Source organism: Bicyclus anynana, chromosome 19 (genome assembly GCF_947172395.1).
Source record: "Bicyclus anynana chromosome 19, ilBicAnyn1.1, whole genome shotgun sequence".
Classification (NCBI taxonomy): Eukaryota; Metazoa; Arthropoda; class Insecta; order Lepidoptera; family Nymphalidae; genus Bicyclus; species Bicyclus anynana.
The window spans coordinates 1,652,447-1,675,478 of record NC_069101.1 but is presented as its reverse complement, the minus strand read 5'-3'; the positions used below and the strand labels follow the sequence as shown (position 1 = coordinate 1,675,478).

At 38.7% G+C, this 23,032-nt stretch overlaps 1 protein-coding gene across 2 annotated transcripts in view; it reads right to left on the bottom strand.

The window, feature by feature from the left end:
* LOC112050638 (uncharacterized) overlaps positions 1-23,032 on the bottom strand; it is a 176,937-nt gene that overhangs the window by 23,131 nt on the left and 130,774 nt on the right. For both annotated transcript variants that reach the window (XM_052887416.1, XM_052887415.1), the window contains exons 4-5: positions 9,543-9,751; positions 8,348-8,520 (exon numbers count right to left, since the gene is read on the bottom strand). In XM_052887416.1, coding sequence (XP_052743376.1) covers positions 8,348-8,520; positions 9,543-9,751 — 382 coding nt within the window. The remainder of the gene's footprint in view (positions 1-8,347; positions 8,521-9,542; positions 9,752-23,032) is intronic.

The following is a 23,032-nucleotide window of genomic DNA, read 5'->3' as shown; positions in this document are numbered from 1 at the left end:
CTTCCGAACATTACCGTAAGCAAAAATGCTTCCATTTTTATCGACCACAAAAAAAAAACATCGGTAACAAAAGACCGACACCACTCGACGACGTCAGAGCTGCCACGGGCGCGCCGACAAACATTGGCCGACATGATTTATGGACAGCCCCTCGAAATCAACGACAAATTGTCGGTGAGTCGGGGTGAGGACCCATTTGACTCAACTCCCGTGATGGAGAGGTGAGTGCTAGTGAATTCTTATATGTTACACTTGTGACTTGTGTCTATTATATTATACAACTGGCTGGCGCCCGCGACTTCTTCCGCGTGGAAGTCGGTTTTCACAAATCCCGCGGGAACCATGGATTTTTTCGGGATGAAAAGTAGCCTATGTGGAAATCCAGAGTAAAATCTATTTCCATTTAAATTTCTGGCAAATCGCTTCAGTAGCCGCAGCGTAAAAGAGGAACAAACATACTTACACACTTTCACACTTACACACTTACACACAAATTTTCGCCTTTATAATATTAGTGTGAAGACCCGTAAAATTTTCTGTTGGGTTTTTTTTATTTAATTTATTTAAATTCATTCACTCAATCCATAGAATACCTAAAAGCTGCGTTACCGAACGATGTCCACAGGACATAATCAAGTCCAAGTCGAACACCATGGCCTCGCTAGTCCGGTGGTTAGGCTATGCGAATTCGCATTACAAGGTCTGGGGTTCAAGTCATTTTGACGCTTGCATATTCATACGAGAATTTGGTAGTGTCTTACCTATATTGGACCACAAAATACATAGTTGGACAAGGAATTTTCCAATTTTTACTTATAGTGTATACCATAGTCAAAAACCTTATGCACGCCACTGATCTCCTGCGTAGATATAATCTCACCAACACAAGAATGGTTGCCGTGACCGAAACTCAGTCAAGATGACATTTCTCGTGTAAAGACTAAAAGTACATTTTCATAACTACCCTTGTCAATAGATATAATTTCAAAAATTAATTTAATGTAGTAGAAGTAGAGACGATAACGAGAACGATCTAAAATGACGGAAACTGGCGAGAAGGAGGGTTGTTAATCTTCATACACTTTTGATTTATAAGGCGGCCTAAATTTATAATCCTCATGGTATATTTATCTAAGGCGGAAGTTCAGATAAGTTGACCCTAATTTCACCCCCGCGGCCTGGCACCATCCCCTTGCGCGTACACTCCGAAATTATTTGAATTATCTTCACAACTTTTCCAAATGTTGGTGAGACGCCGTCTTAATCTTTTTAAGTTTGGAGATCGGTGCAGACGACCGGATTTAAATTTCTCGAAGTGTAACATTTCGGTCGGTCCAATCTTGTCAAATTCCTTATTTAAAAGTAATTAGAAATACTTGAAAACGCCCATAATAGCCCAGTGGATATGATCCGGTTTGGGAATACACCTCCAACTTTTCAGTTGTGTGCATTTTAAGAAATTAAATATCACGTGTCTCAAACTTTGAAGGTAAAACATCGTGAGGAAACCTGCATACCAGAAAATTTTCTTAATTTTCTTAATTATTGTGTGAAGTCTGCCAATCCGCATTGGGCCAGCTATTGCCCTAACCCCTCTCATTCGAGCCGAATATGGGTTGATTATGATGATCATGATGATGATTGGCATAATGACTGATAATCATAATGCTTGAAAATAATAAGCACCAGTACACACAGTACTACGTACAGTGCAGTATATTATTTTCCTGTCTTTTTGTGTGTGTGTGTGTGTTTGATTATAGTTTAATTATGTCTTTTAAGATGACTAATTTTGACTAATTAATATTCCGCTGTCCCCTCAACAACAATAGTGTAACTAATTGCGGTCAGAAAACCGTCAATAAAGGCGATATACCGCAGTTGGAAGCGGTCAGAACGTGTATAGAGCTGAAAGTAAAGTTGGTCGGTTCCGACATGTAAATCCGCAAATAGAGTGCCAACCAAGTTGGGTCGTCAGTTAGGAGCATGTAAAGGCTCGCGCTCCCGCGGTGCGTTTATAATCTTATTTCCGGTAAAACATTTTACATTTCCATTATAAAATAGAAAAACTTTTTGTCGTCACATACCTTATTTCCTAAAACGTTAAATTCCTTAAAAAAGAACAAGTATTAACTAACTAAACTAAACTATGGGCCTTATTAGAAGGCTCAAAGTCACTCAGCGGGGGATGGAACGAGCTATGCATGGAATTTCTCTGAGAGATCAAATCAGAAATGAGGAGATCTGTAGACGAACCAAAGTCACTGACATAGCTCAGCTAGTCGCGAAGCTGAAGTGGCAATGGGCCGGCTACATAGTTCGAGGAGCCGATGGACGTTGGGGTCCCAAGGTGCTAGAATGGCGACCCCGCACCGGAAAGCGCAGTGTCGGTCGACCCCCCCACTAGGTGTACCGGAGACATCAAGCGGGTTGCAGGAAGCCGCTGGATGCTGGCGGCTCGAGACCGATGTTCTTGGAAGTCCATGTATGAGGCCTACGTCCAGCAGTGGACGTCCATCGGCTGATGATGATGATGATTATCAACTTTTAAGAATTGTTGCTATATCTATGTATGACAAATGTACCCGTGCCCCTCCAATTAGTCAGAAAAAAATCAAAGCGGATCGAACCACGACTTCTCGGTTATGAGCCTCCTTTATAGTTGAGCTATTAAGGCTTGAAAGCTTATTACGTAAAGACAATGGATACAATTTATTTCGAAATTGAAATTCATTATAAGAACGCAAATGACGGTAACTCACTCAAGTAGGCCCTCGTATACCGGAGGGCAAATATGTAATAAATGTAATGAAAAGCAAATTGTAATAAAGAACAGAAAACTAGCTCAATTTAACAATTCAAACAATAAGACCGCACTCGGGGTACATGCCCTGAGGCCGGAGGGCATTAGGGCTAGACCACACTACCGACATGATGGACTACGACAACCGCCAATAATAAAATAGCTATGGATTATAGTCTGGCAAGATCGTTGATGACACTCCCATGATATGCGGGCGACGAGGGGAAAGGCTACGCGGGTGTGAAATCGTGCGTGCGGGGAACTGACGTGCATCAGTCGTCGGTTTATTCATTGCTACACGCCCGCTAGCCCGCGCGGACTGTGGGAGTGTTACGAACGAAGTTGCCAAGCTATAAGATGGTAAGAGAAGGCTGGAATATATTGTTCCAACAATCTTTAACGATTTTCCGGATTCGGTAAAGAATCTTCTAAATGATACCAATATACTCACAAACGTACATAAGCGGAAACTAAAGAATTATTTTTTGGGACAGCCTGTTTAGCGTCGCAGCACCGGTTCACTCACACTTTTATTTAACTACCCTATAATGATTATTCTTTGTATTTATAGTCTTCTGTTTGTTAATCTGTTTATTTATCCTCTTCTGTTTGTTAATAATGTTCTGTTTGTTCCTAAATATTGTATTATGCAATAATAACCAGTGCACAGTAAAACCAACTGTGGTTTGTGTTGCACTATGGTTAGGCTTAATTTAAATGTGTTGTTTGTTGAATAATAAATAAATAAAATATATATAAATAAATATAACAAGGTTTATATTCAGTGAATAATTGATTTATTTTGCTATCATTTGCCAAGAACCGGCGATTTCAACTTCTAAGGGATAACGTGAACTGTTCTTATATCCGACAGAAAACTTCGCTGTATCTTTCCAAACTGGAGCATCCTCCGATGTTGACTCTACAACGTTCACTTGCAATAGACTGAGAAATTGAAGAATATAATATTGAAAATATTATATCAAAATCAGAAAATAAAACAAAAAAAAAATCATCCCCACTTTACATGTATGGTATGTAGCCTATGAAAAAATATTTTTCAAGATTTTAATTTACGACATTTTTAATGTACATTTTCAAGCAAAATTTCAGCATTCTAGAAGTAATAGTATCTGTGTTAAGCCGGTGAGAGACGGACGGACAGACAGTCACCTGACCTTGTTTTCTACGGAACCCTAAAAAGCTATTGGAAAATGAGAAACTACAAGTATGATATTTATTTTTAACAAGTCTATGTTATTTGTCGCAGCAATTATTATCAAGAGAGACAAAAAGTCGGTAGTGTGATCTCACCATAATGCTCCACTCCAGAATAAAGGCCTGAGGCGTTGGACCTAAGGGGAGGGGGAGATGAAATTATGAGTCTTGAGCAAAAAGCGGACGAAATACTAAACGGCGAACTAGCGCAAGGGTTCTCGTCATTTTTGAGGTTAACAATTCTTTTGAAAGTTGTTTGCGCGTTTACGGTTTAACTGAAAACGTTTAATTTTATAACTTTCTGCATCTTAATACTTAAAGGGTTATATTTTCCAAAATCTTTAGTATTAACCTACTATATTGTGGAACTAGACGTAGTATAGGGAAACAGTATCCAAATTTTAATAATTCTGGCTAGCCCCAGAAGTTTATGTAGGAATTGTGTTGATGTCAGTCAGTTAGTCAGTTAACATTTTATATACTTGTTTGTATACAGTGCTGAGGAGTATTTCCCATAACGTTGAGGTTATATTCTTTATCGAAAATTAATTGAAAATGTTCATATTATGTTCTAAAATTCATATTTTCAGGGTAAATAATATTTCTGTTGTAAATTTCGGGGTAAATAACAGTCCACCACGCTGGCCCAATGCGGATTGGCAGACTTCACACACGCAGAGAATGAAGAAAATTCTCTGGTATGCTGGTTTCCTCAGGATCCTTTACCGTTTGAGACACGTGCTATTTAATTTCTTAAAATGCACACAACTGAGGAGGAGTTGGAGGTGCATGCCTCTGACCGGATTCGAACCCACACACTCCGAAATCGGAGGCAGAGGTCATATTCACTATCATGGCTCTCTAAAATCGTAATAAAGAAGTAATAACATTCTTTAACTGTGAATTTCCAGCTGCGTCGGCGTAACGCTGGGAGCGAAATCTCTGTGTAACTAATTAAAACTTTTCACCGGACTCTAGTTACTGAATTAATATTACATAGTTTCAGAACCATACACGAGTACGTAACTAATTGGAATTTGCATTCACTATTTATTTGTTTTTAATAACTCATAAATTACCTCGTTGGTCAGTGGTATGCATGAATCGAGGTTAAGGTTCGACAAACCATCGATATGGTTTGGTTTAAAAGAAAAATTAAAAAAAAATCATTGCGCGTTTTGATTTTCATGATGTCTTACGTGATAAAGAACCTACATGTAAAAAGTCTGATTTCTGTAAAGAATTCAATGTTATTAAAGTGTTTTTCAGATAGCATGGGTACGGTAACAGTCGTAGCGGGAGTTTTCAATGTCTTCATACTGTTACTATCGCGTTAACGTAAACGCGAAATTATATAGAATTGAAACAGTTGTGCATTTGTGCCACTAGATGGCGCTGTTTCAATTCCTTAGAAATCGCGTCTACGGTATCGTGATCGTCACAGTAACAAACTGCCACTAGGCCGTCTGTATGATGTTCATAATACGTACTATTTCAAGAGTGAACCGAATTGTCACCCGCACCATCCTACATGTAACGAACTGTAAACATTGTTACTCATTGTAAACATAATAATTGTGTATTTTTGTATTAACTAGAACTTACTTTTTAATATTATCCTCTTTTTTCACATATTTTTTTATTATTAGGTATATTTATTTAAACGACCGTCAATGCTTCCCGGGCAACACAATCACAAGCTACACAGCGTCTTCGCCGGCGAAGACGAGGTCCCCGATATCTGACGTCACCCGGACGTGGGTTTTCTAACTCACGATCTCGGGGGCGTCCGGACTTCACTCAGGACACGGTTAACCCGAATAGCCCTCTATGCCGAGGTCCAAGTCTCATAGGAGACGCCCTTAGAAAGTCGTTCCGTCCTCTATCTTTATTTCAGCCTTTCTCATATTATCTCATATTTCAGGGTCTCGTCAGGCGATGGTTCTGCGCTCGCCCAAACCCCCCGGTGACGCCGTAGTGGTCCCACATGGAGCCATCGGCACTTACTCAACAAGAAAAATAAAATATATATATTTATTTAATAAACTTTAAAATAACTATGAAAATTAGGATACAAACATTCACAAAGGTGCAAACTTTTAGATTTGAGTTGAAAATTTGTTCTCACATCGAGAATTGGAAATTGGACGAGAATTCGCTGAGACGTCATAATAGGAATCAATGCTATGCAAACAAATTGCCTGTTTTACCTCTCGCCTGGAAGTGGCGTCCAATTTGAATGTCAAAGGAACTTTGCGATGATTCGAAAAGTGGGTCAGAGTGAGACGAATTGCCTTTAGCACGATATTCCTCATCTCCAAGTTTTCGTTTTTAGGTAAATACGAATAAAAAATAATAAACAGATCTTACAACAAAGTTCTTTGTTTAAAGCTGGTTGTTTATTTATATAAAATATAAAATGCAAAATCAGGTGAGATTGTAGTCAAGGGCTAACTTGTAAAGAATAAAAAAAAAGAAAATTAGGTAAAGTAACTTTTCGTTGAATAAAATAAAATAATCATTTCGATATAATATATGGAAGATCAAGTGATCAAAGTGACTTAAAGACGTAATAGTTAGTGAAAGACTAAGATTAAGTTATTGGACGTTATCCTATTATAATAATAATAAATTAAGTATAGATTAAAGTTAAATTACTAATTAGTCACATAAGTAGGCTAGATCGTAATTTTATAAAGTACCAAATTGGTACTTTACAATAGAAAAAAAAATTCGATATTCGAAAACCATCGAGCTGTCTTATCTCGTATTAAACACTGTCGTAGCCTGTTGAAATATTGACGCTGTTTCCAGAGGAAGCCGATTTGGGAGATTAGGGGTCCTTTTGACAATGGAGATCGGCCGCGGTCGGTTCGGTTTAATCTCGTAAAGGGTTATCCCGCGCATATGTTTTTGCGCTTTCATGTTTAGGGCCCGGGAGTTTGGGAAAGAAGGTGAGCATGAAATTTCAGTAGTGCGTGTTTGTAGGGAGTTAGACTTTATAATTTGAGACAGAAGGTTCGATTTTCTTTTTGGGATGTCTTGATGGGGAATTCTCCTTAACACTAACTCTTAATTGAAAAATTCGCAAGCTTTTTTTCATTATAATACAAGTTATCGTTTGACTGCGTTTATATGACAAATAACGATACGGTTAGGTTTTGCAGGTAGCACTACATTCGTCAAAAGCATTTTAGTAATTGCCTTTTTTAGTGCCTTGTTGGTGCAGTAAGCTTATGTGGCTTCTCACGAGGTTTGGGTTCGAGTCCTCGGTCAGGGTATGAGAATGGATCTGAGCCTTTTCTATCATCTAATATTGTTGATAAGCCGTGATAGCCCAGTGGATTTGACATCTGCCTCCGATTTCCGAGGGTGTGGGTTCGAATCCAGTCCGGGGCATGCACCTCCTACTTTTCAGTTGTCTGCTTTGTAAGAAATTAAATATCACGTGTCTCAAACGGTGAAGGAAAAACATCGTGAGGAAACATGCATGCGAGTGTGAAGTCTGCCAATCTGCATTGGGCCAGCGTGGTAAACTATTGGCCTCACCCTCTCATTATGAGAGGAGACTCGAGCTCAGCAGTGAGCCGAATATGGGTTGATAATGATGAATATTGTTAATGTTGCTGCTCTACGCTGATATGATCTTCTGTCAAATCTTTGCTGCTGCCCAGGTTGTGTAATAAGGCTTAGAGTCAGCGCCGGCCCGAAGTAAATTTTAAAATGGAGCGAGATCCAATTATGGCGCCTCTCCTGTTTGCTCCTAATAATATGCAGATATACCAACTTATGAGTATAAAGTATGAATGGAACGCGATGATCTTGACCATACTCTGGGTCATCATCATCATCATCATATCAGCCGATGGACGTCCACTGCAGAACATAGGCCTTTTGTAGGGACGTCCAAACATCACGATACTGAGCCACCTGCATCCAGCGAATCCCTGGGACTCGCTTGATGTCGTCAGTCCACCTGTTGGGGGTCGGCCAACACTGCGCTTACTAGTGCGGGATCGCCATTCCAGCACTTTGGGACCCCAACGTTGCTACTTCAGCTTCGCAACTCGTTGAGCTATGTCGGTGACTTTGGTTCTTCTGCGGTTCTCCTCATTTCTGATTCGATCACGCAGAGATACTCCTAACATAGCTCGTTCCATCGCCCGCTGTGTGACTATGAACCTACTCAGGGTGACCAATTGAAAATCAGACGCAGTACCGTCTACGGTTGACTAGGATTATCATTTGGGCGCTCTCTAGGATTTGGCGCCTGGAGCGACTGCTCTGTTCGCCGTATGGACGGGCCGGCCCTGCTTAGAGTCATACCTTAACAGTTTGATGTCCCAAAGCGCCAGCACTTCGGGGGGTCGCGAGCCGCAGAGCGCGAGCCGCGGGCCGCACGCGTGGAGCCGCACCGGGCCCGCCTTGATGTTGTTGCTGCTCGGTGCTGATATGATCACTGCTGCGAACTCTTTGCTGCTGCCTAGGTTGTGCTGCACCTGAGGAAGAGAAACATTCCCACGATGACGTGACGTGTAGCAGCGACAGTGATTGTATCATTATTTTGTGGCAGAGGAAACGACTCGAGCAGGTCCCAGAACTTGTGACATTGGGTAGGTTTAAGGGATCCCTTTTGAATGCATAAACGCTCACTTTCCCTACTCGACTTGTTCTCCATGCCCATAATAAACAATAATTACAACACAAAACATTATTGTACAAAATCACTAACTCGACCGGCAGCGTGACGTTGTCTACGCTGCCTCACAAACAACCGAGCTCAGTTGTTTGTGATTCAGCGTTTATGAGGGAGGTTCATGACTTTTCATCAAATACCCTCTTATTTATATCAACACTGATACCTCCCCTTTACATTAACATAAATAATGAATGTTAATACCACCTGTAATCGAGTAACTTATAACACACATCCCTAATCCACAATGCATGTGAAACAATCGTGTACGACTTGTCCAGTGTCAAGCCCGCCTCGAAGGCTAGGAACTGCTGCAGAGCGACGCTTAGGTCTACCCACTCTTAGCCTCTGATTGACGGACACTGGGCACTGCAGAGCATATCCCTTGCATGCCCTTCGATGTCTTAACAAATGATGGTTCTTTTATCATCAATCAAGAGGAAATTACCTGCTTGTTCCATCAACATCAACATTAATAGTCGATGGACTAACAGTGTAATCCCAAATACCACAGTCTTGAGCTGCTTGCACCTAGCGACTCTGTTGATATCGTTTAGTCCGCCTATCCACCTATAGAAGGGGTTATCAATACGTTGTTCAAAGCGATGTCGCTATTTTGACACCCTATAATTCCCTATGTGTGTTGACTGTTCTTTTCCTAACCTAACCTAACCTAACGTTTCCTCTTTTCGAACTATCAATCCGCCCTTCAACAATTTATTACTTAAACATAAAAAAAAAAAAAAAAAACATACATACAGCCGAACGTAGAACCTCCTCCTTTTTGGAAGTCGGTTAAAAAAATGAAATGTTATGTTACCGCACCTTAACCCTCCACTGTATCAATATCTCCCGTGTATCGAAGGCCAGTACAGGCACCACGTCCTCGCACAGTATGGCCAGCGTGTTGGACTCCTTGTCCAGCGTGAAGCCAGCCTCGAAGCCTAGGAACTGCTGCAGAGAGAGCGAAGCCTTCGTCTGGCCGTTCTTCTGACGCTCCTTGAGGTCCTTGTACAGTTGGAGGTGGACGCAATCTGGGGACAAAACGGTTTATAAATATTATTGGCTGAAAATAGACGCAAATATAGTCACGTAAAGAAAAAAAAACGGTAGCCAAAGTACTAGGCTCATAGAACTTGTTAGGAGGTTGATTATTCACTCTGTAGACAAAAACATCGCATTTATTTTTATTTGTTTTCGAAAAAACATGATGTCAAAGTACCAGGGTAACAGAAAGTTTAGGAGGTTGATTTATGGTAATAAAGTAGCACAGAATTCAGTGTTTATACACAGCCTTTGCTCTATAATATAGAGAACATTATTCTTTGTTGACATTATGATGTTGCCATACAGATCTTGGAGCCGTGATAGCCCAGTGGATATGACCTCTGCCTCCGATTTCGGAGGGTGTGGGTTCGAATCCGGTCCGGGGCATGCACCTCCAACTTTTCAGTTGTGTGCATTTTAAGTAATTGAATATCACGTGTCTCAATCGGTGAAGGAAAACATCGTGAGGAAACCTGCACACCAGAGAATTTCTTAATTCTCTGCGTGTGTGAAGTCTGCCAATCCGCATTGGGCCAGCGTGGTGGACTACTGGCCTAAACCCTCTCATTCTGAGAGGAGACTCGAGCTCAGCAGTGAGCCGTATATGGGTTGATAACGACGACGACGACATACAGATCTTTACATACAATTTAAATTCAAACAATGCCTCAGGGAATCACAAAGCACCAAACAGAAATTACATTCGAAACTCAAACACGCTGATTAGAGCCGACGAGAGCCGAGCGCAGACGAGTCACGTCGCGCCAATTAGAAAACGGTTCGGAATTAATTTGAAAATGGAACGCTCGATTTTGATGTAGTGGATGTCATGTCGCCCTTGTTAACTCCATTATACAAATTTGAATCTTATTATCAGTAAGTAAAGTTCAGAATTACCTAACATAAGAAAGATAATAGATAGAAAACAGAATGTCTCTTGAGAGTATGGCTATTGTAAAAAGTACTCTGTGTGTTATGAATAAGGTTTATAATTGAATGGAGTTAATGATTTGTAATTAGTAAATGTGTCCTAAGGAGTCATGTCTTTTCCAATGGTTCATATCTCCATATTTCGATAATAGATTATTATGTTTGCTTAGCGGTGGGTATTTCGGCTTTGTTTTTCTTTTTATCTAAATAAGGAAAGATATTACGTACGAAGGCTTATAAAACTACGAGTATCAATGTATGTGTTGATCGAAGCAATTGTCTATTTATAAAAAAATTATCATGTGCATTTTAAAAAATTAAATATTTAACAGGCGTCATAAGCGTTGAAGGAAATTGTGAGGAATCCTGCACCAGGGATTTTTTTTTTAATTCTCTACGTGTGTTAAGTCTGCTAATCCGCATTAAGCCAGCGTGGTGGACTATTAGCCCAACTCCTCTCATTCTGAGTGGAGACTCGTTCTCAGCAGTGAGCCAAAAAAGGTAGTTAATGATGATGATGATGCATTCAGTATGTATTTACAGGAAAAACAATCTGTATTTCATTATAACTACTGTGGTCCTAAATAAATTTATTCAAAATTTAATGACAGGATTGATAAGAATATTTGTTGCGAAAATTCAGTTACCTAGCTTTTTAACCGACTTCCAAAAAGGAGGAGGTTCTACGTTCGGCTGTATGTATGTTTTTTTTTTTTTTTTTTTTTTTTTTTTATGTATGTCCAGCGATAATTCCGTCATTTATAGGCCGATTTTGAAAATTCTTTTTTTGTTTTGAAGGGTTTAATTCCAGGGTGGTCCCATTTTTTTCATGTCAGGATCTGATGATGGCATCCTGGAGAAATCGAGGGGAACTTTCGAAAATTGTAGAGACGGCTAGTGCGTTTGTTAGTGTTTCCATAAGGTATTTTAAACCACTACAATTTTTAGAAGGTCTGGAGTTGGTCTGATGATGGAGCCGAAGGCGAGTGAAGAGTACTCCTCGACGGTTCACAGTAGCTACCTTGTGTTTGGACTTGATAAATTTGTATTGATGAGATCTTTCCACCTAGATGGGTTGTGACTGTATTAAGGGTCTGGTGATGAAGACTAAGGCCAGTGAAGAGAACTCCTCGGCGGTTCACAATATCTACCTTGTGTTTGGACTTGATAAATTTGTATTGATAAGAACATTCCACCTAGATGGTTTGTGATTGTATTAGGGGTCTGGTGATGAAGACGAAGGACAGTGAAGGGAACTCCTCGACGGTTCACAGAAGCTACCTTGTGTTTGGACTTGATAAATTTGTATTGATGAGAACATTCCACCTAGATGGTTTGTGACTGTATTAGGGGTCTGGTGGTGAAGACGAAGGAGAGTAAAGAGAACTCCTCGACGGTTCACAATATCTACCTTGTGTTTGGACTTGATAAATTTGTATTGATAAGAACATTCCACCTAGATGGTTTGTGACTGTATTAGGGGTCTGGTGGTGAAGACGAAGGAGAGTAAAGAGAACTCCTCGACGGTTCACAGTAGCTACCTTGTGATTGGACTTGATAAATTAGTATTGATGAGAACTTTCCACCTAGATGGGTTGTCACTGTATTAAGGGTCTAGTGATGAAGACGAAGGATATAAAAGTATATATACGAGTGGATATAAAAGGAGAGTGAAATTTTGTAAATGAGTTAAGGTAGTATTCTCAAAATTGGGGTTGTAGGATTTAGGTACTTATCATAAAAAAATAACGTTTCAGCTAATTGCTTATCAATTTTTGTTCACACTCCGTAGGTATGCTAACACTAAAAACTAAAAAATAAAAATTTTAATAAAAAAAATTCAACCGACTTCCAACTCAAAAATAACCTAAACTAAAAAGCAAAAAATAACATCTTACCTATGTGCTACCTTCTGATCAGTTTGAAGGCGGTGCCAATCCAGTGTTTTAATTAAAGCCGTTTCTGAAAGAACTACAGAAATTACGTAATTTAAACGGCTTGAATTGAAACATCACTGGCTTGGCACCGCCTTCAAACTGATCAGAAGGTAGCACATAGGTAAGATGTTATTTTTTGCTTTTTAGTTTAGGTTATTTTTGAGTTGGAAGTCGGTTGAATTTTTTTTATTAAAATTTTTATTCGAATGTAAATTGAATTCGAAGCTTTCGTTTTCGAAAATAATTTCTATTAATTTAAAATGACTTATTCAACGAATCGCCTGACTTAAATGCTCAGAGCTTCCTTAATAAGCGTACTTCAGTTAAGTAGGTCAGAGATCTCTACTTAATTAACTAGCACGATTGGTCTTCAAAAGACATTAGAGGATTCAAAAGAGCTTGTTAGGGGATATTTAAGTTGGACTTACGTAATGTTGTGAACACAAAAAAATATTAAATATTTCATTTCACGGCATCTGTGGGACAGTGGACCCAGTATGTCCAGCAGTGGACGAATACAGGCTGTTGATGGTGGGACAGTGGTACGCGCGGTGAATTTACATGACAAAGGTCCTGGGTTCCATCCCCAGCTCGGCCGATTGAGGTATTCTTAATTGGTTCAGGTCTGTCTGGTGGGAGGCTCCGACCCTGCCGGCAAGGACATACCGCCCTGCAATTTAGCGTTCCGGTACGATATCGTGTAGAAATCCTATTCTAAGTTAGCCCGCTTCCTTCTTAGAATGCATTATCACTTACAATCAGGAGATTGTAGTCAAGGGCTAACTTGTAAAGAATTAAAAAAAAAAAGAGTAAGCTACAAATCCCTATAAATAGCTTTATAATCCTACTAATATTATAAACGCGAAAGTTTGTATGGATATTTGGATGATTGTTACTCTAAAACGCCGCTATTGCTGAAGCGATTTAGCTGAAATTTGGAATGGAAATAGATTTTATTCTGGATTAACACATAGGCTTACTTACTAACTTTTTATACTGAAAAAATCCATGGTTTCCCGAGATTTGCTAAAACTGATGATTTTGATGATATGAACGTTTGTTACTCTTTCACGCCTCAACTAATGAACCGAATTAGCTGAAATTTAGTATTAAGATATATTATAGCCTGGATTAACACATAGACTATTTTTTGTCCCGGAAAAAGCCATGGTTCCTGAGGGATTTGTGAAAAACTAAATTCCACGCGGACGAAGTCGCGGGCGTCCGCTAATGATGAATAAATTGTATACATTCATTACCAACCTAATATAATTAGAGTGAGTTTCATCATCCAAAAGCACAACAAGAAACTCAGATGGCATCAAATATGTAAATTCATTATTAATCCTTAACCGCAGTGCTTAAAACAAGGGGCTGCATGAATATTAAGTACGCAAACTCAAAGTTCCACTCCGAATTTGGCGGAGGAATAGTCCGCTTGCAAAGTTACAGTTTGCCGGTGAATGATTTGCGGCAATTCGCAAATTTGTCACGTAAGACAGAACTAGAGGACGTGAGGTGCAAAGACCTTGGCGGGACAAATTTGGAGATATTTCTTGGCATCAAATCAATGACTGTTTAAAGAGTTATTTAAAGTTACATGAGAGGTCACAGTTAACGCTTAATTTTATTTTTTTTAACGCTTTTATTTGACAGGGGTTAGGCCAGTAGTCCACCACGCTGGCTCAATGCGGATTGGCAGACTTCACACACGATGAGAATTAAGAAAATTCTCTGGTATGCAGGCTTCTTCACGATATTTTTCCTTCACCGTTTCAAGTTTCTGCAGCACCCACGACTATAACTGATCGTGTATTGGTCGCTGCGTGCATGACGGCTCGACTTATGATACGTCTTGTTTGTGCTGCAGAAACGTGAGAATAATTGACCGTCAATGGCTGACTTTGTCTGTCGGTTTTTTACCGCATACAATTTGACTTCACCATCTAGTTCCGCCTTCTCCTTCCTGCCACAGAACAGACGCCGCGAACGGTAGCGTCATCACGTTATAGATGTCCAGGCAACTCGTACGAAACGATTGGCATCCACATTTCTAATATGCACAGCAAAAAATTTAGAATGCCCTTCTGGCGTTTGTGTTTCCTGACACTTATAATTTAAACACTTTCAAAGCAAGAGTTAAAAGGCATCTTCAAGGTAAGCGCGCTACAGCTTAGACGGCATTAATGCTTTCCATCAGGCTTAATTGTAGTCAAGCGGAAGCCTATATTATATATATAGCCATAAAAAATCGTCTAAGTGTGAGTCTGATTCGCTTGCTAAGACTTTTGTACAAAGAACAATTGAAGTTTAAAAACTATGAAACATACGAAAATTGACAAGATAGAATTCATTAAAGCTCGTAATTTGATTTGGCCAATTTTTGCATGAAAGTGATCTTGGTTTTTTAACATATAAGCTAGCTGTAAATGCATGATACTGATTAAATTAGCTCAACGCAATTTACTAACTAACAAGAGACGAATATCTTAGTAAGCATGGGTTCACGCGTGGGAACCGGGTCCATCGCGTGGCAGAGAGAAAAACTCTGAGCAAGTCCAGGACTTGTGACCAGTGGATGTAGGGTTTAACATAATTTACGTTAAAAAAAGATATTTTTGCTTTGTGCAAATAATTTGAAGGCAAGAAGTTACATTTTTAAATCCCATTTATTAACATTATATTCAATATAAAACATGTCTTAAACAATAAAAGATAAACAAATTACAATTTCTATTCAGAATTCAGGGGCCGCAGCTCTTTGGGCTAAGTTACTAAAGTTACGAGTTGCCACGGCAGAATGATTTTGGGCAATTCGCAAAATAGTCACGTGCCGTTGTGTCCGAACTAGCGGACGTGCCGGCGAGGACCTTGAGACGGCAAATTGTGAGATATTTCTTGGCGAAAGCCCGAAATGATACGTCAGTTTATGGAGACCTGTCATTTAAAGTGAGCGTTTAACTGGCCAATTTATATGCGACTGCCTTCGCCCATTTCTATTTAATAGAAAAATATGTTTACTGGTGATAGCCCAGTGAATATGACCTCTGCCTCCGATTCCGGAGGGTGTGGGTTCGAATCCGGTCCGGGGCATGCACCTCCAACTTTTCAGTTGTGTGCATTTTAAGAAATGAAATATCACATGTTTCAAACGGTGAAGGAAAAACATCGTGCGGAAACCTGCATACTAGAGAATTTTCTTGATTCTCTGCGTGTGTGAAGTCTGCCAATCCGCATTGGGCCAGCGTGGTTGACTATTGGCCTAACCCCTCTCATTCTGAGAGGAGACTCGAGCTCAACAGTGAGCCGAATATGGATTGATAATGATAATGATGCTATGTTTACTACCTGCAGGCTTATTCTGTCGTATATTTTTGACGAATGCTAGTTGAAATATACGAAATTGAGATTCTATGCAACAAATGTCATCCGGTGTTTACTGGTGCATATCACACAGAAGGTAAATGATATTTTGTCAATTGATTTGATGTTGTACGATGTGATATTGATGTGTTGTTGTTGTATGTATGTATGTCCAGCGATAATTCCGTCATTTATAGACCGATTTTGAAAATTATTTCAAGTAGGCTTAGTTTTTAAGCACTTTTGCAACGTCAAGGTTGACTATTTGTAAAGATTCTACCACCTGTACGAAAGGCTCTGCTGAGAAGAGCCGGCAAAAAACTCAACAGTTGGTCTTTCAAATCAGCTGTCCCTCAAACATATAGGCTCACTTTAGGTCTACATTAGAATGTGGGAATTGACCGAATTCTGGGACATACGTTTAATTCGATTTTATATGTAACGTAACGGCAAAACTGTGTGTAAAACTGATTGTGTATGTCTGCATTATGCTCAGTTCACACACACCTACTCATACAGTCTTGGTCTATCCTTACCAGTACATTCAAACACAAACGGACTTCCCAGAATAGATTGACTACTCGCATGTACCACGTTTCTTTTAAACTTATTACTTACTCGCATGTTTAACAAGCCCCGACGAATATAGTTAAACGCATGTATTTATGTTAACACACGGGTTATGGTTTGTTTAGAAAACGCAACGTTTATTAGTCTGAATTGTTTAATGTTTAGATTAAGTTTGATTACATATACAATGTTAATCAATCGCCTCGATTGTCTATTGAATACACTCGATTTTGATTAACTGCATCTATACTAATATTATAAAGAGGTGAATTTTGTTTCATTGTAAGGGGTAATCTCTGGATCTACTAAACTGATTTTGAAAATTCTTTTACTACGAGAATGCCACATTATCTGTGTGTGTCGTAGGCTATATTTTATCCCCATATTCTCACGGGCACGAAAACTACGCGGCTAGTTAAATATATGTTTGTAAACAAGAATTAATATTTAGAATAAATTGGTCATTATTAAAAAAAGCAATTATTAGTTTTTTTTTACTTTTGTAAATTATTAGGTAGAATAGAATATTAGGTATATTTATATTATAACATACTTTTGCGCAAGCATAAACATTTATTGTAATATTGACATCACCTGATGGTAATTAATGATGCAACCTATAGTGAATGTCCAAACAAACCTCTTTTGTCAGGACGTTTAACTTAACTTATTATTAGTTGCTGTTGAAAACAGAAACGGGAAGAGAATCAGGTCTCTTTAATGATAAAAAGATTATAACATTACATTGTTCATTTCAGAATGGATATTTTAAAGTTGAAAACCATTGCATGCAATTCATCTTTTTAGAATCTATCGTTCTAATTCTAATATCGTAAGATAGTCACAAAAAATATTGTAACAATGTTACGATACATTTATTAATTAGCAATTTTATTGCGGCAATATTTCAAACGCATCGTTCGAAGAGGTGTTTTTCAGCCGTATGTTTACAATTAAAGTAAAACGCACGGGTGAAAAGTCGGCGACGTTTGGGTGAATTGACACAGGTACTAGATTGTGTTTTATGAAAGGAAAAGGGAAGGAAAGGTCGATGCTTTATGTTCACAGGGCGTGTCTCATAAAACATTCATATTTCATAAGTTTGGCACCCCTTCTGCTTTGATTTGAGCATACCAAACAGCAATAAAAAAATCAATTTTTACATTATTTGTAGGAGGAATTTTTTTTACTCACTTCATTGTATTGAAAACACTGTGTTAGTCGGCCCACCAGGTGGACTGATGACATCAAACGAGTCGCGGGGAATCGCTGGATGCAGGCGGCATAGGATCCCTATAAAAGGCCTATGTCCTGCAGTGGACGTCCATAGGCTGATATCATGATGATCTTCAACGGACCAAAGATCTACGATTTTAATTTTAACTTTATATATCCATGCGCTACCGAGCTAAAGCGCTTAGATCACTGTTAAAGCTTAAGCGCAGCATAGGTGCTTTATGTTCTGTGGTCTAGCTCTAGACTATATATACTCTATACATTTTGGCTGGTGGGAGGCTTCGGCCGTGGCTAGTTACCACCCTATCGACAAAGACGTACCGCCAAGCGATTTAGCGTTCCGGTACCATGTCGTGTGGAAACAGAAAGGGGTGTGGATTTTCATCCTCCTAACAAGTTGGCCTGATTCCATCTTAGACAACACCATCAGGTGAGATTGTAATCAAGGGCTAACTTAAAAAGAATAACAAAAAAACAGACAGACGGACAACAAACAGTCATAAGGGTTCTGTTTCTTCTTGAGTAACGGAACCCTAAAAAATATTTCTAGTATTCTTTTTGTAAGTGAGAAAGGATAAAGCCGCTAGCTTTTGTCTGTATGACCTAAATCCACGGATACAAACTGTCTTTACATAAATAAGACACACCCTCTTACGAAAACACTCCAATAAATCCCTACAAAGGCAAATAACTACACTTTAGTACGCAGAGGAAATCCTTAACTAAAAGACTATGTAACAATTTTTTATACACAACACGAAAAAAAAAATACTAAGCGTTTGCGAATAAACTATGAAGCGACCTCCTTCAAAGGTATAAAACACTCCTCATATATTAATCTGGTTGAAAAATATATTCACACGAATATATTCCTTAAAACCACTAATATAAAGATGAAAATTCCACAGCTATATTTACAATTCAAGTGAAGTGGAAAGAGACCTTTATCTGAGAAGAGTTCCTTGGGGACGTCGTTGTTTTTTTCTCAAGGTCCGTTAAATACATAAGTTATGGGCCCACTGGCCATATTTGGGGACGTTTTACGGTACACTATGTACTTAGCTTTTTTGCAATTTGTTTTTTTTTGGGAAATATTTCGCAGCTTTTCACCCATTTTCTTTATACAGTTTTTCATGACTTCTTGATGGCCTCTTTGGCACAGGTCAAAGCGAGCAATACAATTTTTAGTGCGAAAAGTTGATTTTTATGATAGCAATGTCACAACGATAATAAAAATAATCGAAGGTCCAAAAAAATGTTTAATTGTTAAGATTATAAGATTATAAGAAGCAATTCATTTTTTTTTTCAAGGAAACCCGTATATTATGAGTAATGCGTATCTGAATATGATACACTAGCGGACGCCCGCGATTATGTCCGCGTGGAATTCAGTTTGTCACAAATCCCGCAGGAATAACGGATTTTTCCGGGGTAAGTAGCCTATATGTTAATCCAGAGTATAATCTATTTCCATTCAAAATTTCAGCTAAATCGCCTCGCCGCATTTATATATTGTAAATCACGGACATACTAGTAATAAAAATGTAAAATCTATACTAATATTATAAAAATGAAGAGTTCGTTTGTTTGTTTGATTGATTGAAAGCGCTAATCTCAGGAACTAATGGTCCGATTTGAAAAATTCTTTCATTGTTAGATAGCCCATTTATCGAGATCATTTATTATCCCCATATACCTACGGGAACGGGAACCACGCGGGTGAAAAAGCTAGTGTACAATATGTTGCAATATATTGAGGTGAATACACAACCACCTTTTTAAAAATAGGTTAAAATTAAATTAGTATACAAAACTTATACTTAAAGGCAAGTTTAGGAGCCAGACTAATTTACTAGACTCTAGGTCTTCCCTAAGTCAGACTTACGAGTGAGGGCCTTAAATAGCCATCTCCCGACGTCTGCCTCATCCCCTTAGCACTAAAAGTGGCTCAACTTGCTTAATTACACCACCTGACACGGCAAGACCTTTTTTAACTTTGCCGTCGTATACGGCATTAATTAAACTGTAAATTAATTAGAATAGGGATTACAGTTTTTTAAATTGTATATAAATTAAGAGTATACTAATAACAAAGCAATTTTGTAAAAGTAACAGGGTATCTGCGATCATTACTTTCGGAGCTATAGGTATTTAAAGGGACAGATTTGCGGCGCTGCCGCGGATACCTGAAAAACGCCCCATACAAAATGGCACGATTTAGTGACGTCGTTGGCTCGCTGATCGTTAGGTTTGTATGGGCGTTCAAACAAAATTACTAATATCTTTGTTATTTGTGCGTTTATGTTTATAGTTAATTTATTCAAAAATGTCACATTTAATGTAAGGAAGCTAAAACTGTATGAATTTTCATCTAATTACGATAAAAAAAATTTAATAGATTTTGAAATTTTATAATCTTATTTATTTTGCAAATATCCAGACAATATTTGCTTTTTATGTATAAATTAGTTAACATTGACCTTATTTACCCGAATGTATCATAAAGATTAATATATTCAAACCATCCCCATATTGGTCATCATCCCCATTAATGACTTTAAAGGAGGAATCCTTTTTTTTATTTTTTATTCTTTACAAGTTAGCCCTTGACTACAATCTCACCTGATGGTAAGTGATGATGCAGTTTAAGATGGAAGCGGGCTAACTTGTTAGGAGGAGGATGAAAATCTACACCCCTGTCGGTTTCTACACGGCATCGTACCGGAACGCTAAATCGCTTGGCGGTACGTCTTTGCCGGTAGGGTGGTAACTAGCCACAGCCAAAGCCTCCCACCAGCCAGACCTGGACAAATTAAGAAAATCTCAATCTGCCCAGCCGGTGATCGAACCCAGGACCTCCGTCTTGTAAATCCACCGCGCATACCACTGCGCCATGGAGGCCGTCAAAATCCTCACTTATATGTCTCGTTAGCGGACGCCCGCGGCTTCGTCCGCGTGGAATTCCTTAGTAAAACACCTAGTTTTTCCCTTATAATATGTTCAGTGGGTTGGGGCATGTAGGAGTAAAAACACATATTTTAACTTTCGCCTTTATAAAATTAGTGTGACAGACCACTTTAGTTTTCTTTTAGTTTTCTGTCAGTCGAGGAGACTCGTGCTCAACAGCGAGCCGAAAATGGGTTGCTACTAATGATGTGACCACTTTATCATGCTATTTAATCTTAATGAATTTCAACAAATTAGTTCTGACTTATCCGTGTAGGCTTCTAGGCTATTAGAAGTCCGAAGGTTGGGTGGGCAGCAGTAGTTAGTATTGATGGCGTGCACAGAATTTTTGCTCAGGGTATGCATTTATGATACGTACATGGATTTGTAGGACAGTCTATGTATGTGAAGCAGACAAGGGGCAACCCTATCTATATCGTATCCACATGTAACTGTACAGATTGACGTCAATCACGACAATTTCCAAGTGAAATATGTGAGGAATGTATAATTGAATCACCTACGTGTATTTCTGAATATTTTTTGCACGTAATACATATGTATTCTGTGATAATACGGTATTTTTACAAGTATGTACAGCCTCATATGTAAGACCACCACTTGTGTGTAACACCACCAACTTCGTTAACCTCCGGCACTGACAATTTAGATTTTATTAGTTTATTACCTATTCTATTTTAAACTAGCGGACGCCCGCGACTTCGTCCGCGTGGAAATCAATTTAAACTTTCAAGCCCTATTTCACTACCTACAGATTGAATTTTAATTTTTTTTTAATTCCCATTTTTTATTTCGTATTTTTTTCATGATTTATGATCAAATTTTTAAACAGTACCTTTAAAAATGAAGGACTTTCATACAAACTTTTAACCCCAATTTCACCTTCTTGTTTTATTTTCGCAATAAAAAGCAGACGCCCGCGACATCCCCTTATAACCTTCTCCGTATTATGGTCTTAAACTGTACCAAGTTTCATTTGAATTCATTCAGTAGTTTCAGCGTGATGCCCGAATAACAAAAAAAAACACGGACAGACAGACAGACAAAATATTTTTAGCTTCAGTATGCATTATATAATGCCCCCAACAAAAATTTTCAAAATATATTTAATGTACAGAATGTACAGAATTCGTATTATAAGAAAAGATTCTAGATGGCGCTAGTAGTACTCTATGCCACGGTGACGTTTGGTGTTACAAATGGTGTAAGTAAAATCTCAAATTGCGAATAAATGTATAGAACTACGAAACGATATAGAACGACTAGTTTTATTATAAGTATAGATAGCAGACGCCCGCGACATCCCCATTAGACCTCCTTAATCCGGCCCTATCGCAAAAGTTCTCCCCTTAGCGGATGTCCACCAACTATAAACTACCTCCCTGCCAAATTTCATCATTAAACATCGAGCGGTTTTCAATATTTCATGATGAGTGACCTTTCGCTTTTATATAGATAGAGATTATTTTAAACAAAAACAAAGTATTCCCGTGAGGCCCTGCGGCCTTCGTCCGTATATTACATGTTTATTATTTGTCAATATTTGCGTCTATTACTCTAACAGTGTCACGGCTGCCCAGTGCTGTTAGACTAAGAGCCAGCGACCGCAAGACGTGCGTCATTTGATAAAAGCTGAGAGTTTGTCAAAACATGCTTCTACTAAAGGTACCTATGGTAACCAATTAGAGAAACCCGTACTTTGGGTTGGGCAGGTTTCAAAGATTCAGACCCATAACCTTCCAAGTATAGTGTAATTTTTTGTATTTTCCTCGGTATAATATGAGTAGTTATATCCCCATTCGCGTTTGGCTTCATGGAAATTCTTCGCTAGAGACACTTGAACCGGTAACCCTTCAAAAACACTTTTTATCATATAAATAGTGTTTTTTGAAGGATTACCTCGAAGCTAAGTATTTAGCGACTGGGGATACAATTTCCTATAGTATGCTGAGGAAAATATTATAAAATTACACTTTATACTCAAACTGATGCCGGTCTGAATCCTTGTTGCTTACCTACTACCTCCCAAAGTAAAAACAGTCCAAACTATAATTTTAAGGAAGAAAGAAATAGAAATTGTTTACTGGATACACACACCAAAAGAATATTTAACAAAGGAAACTAAAAAGATATTAAATAAACCAAAAGATGTGTGTGTCCACCAAAATGGTCACCACTCAGCATAATTGGCTACCTCTAATCTATGGTACGAATAGCATGAGCTAACAAACTCTCAGCTTTTACAACATGACGAACGAGTAACTG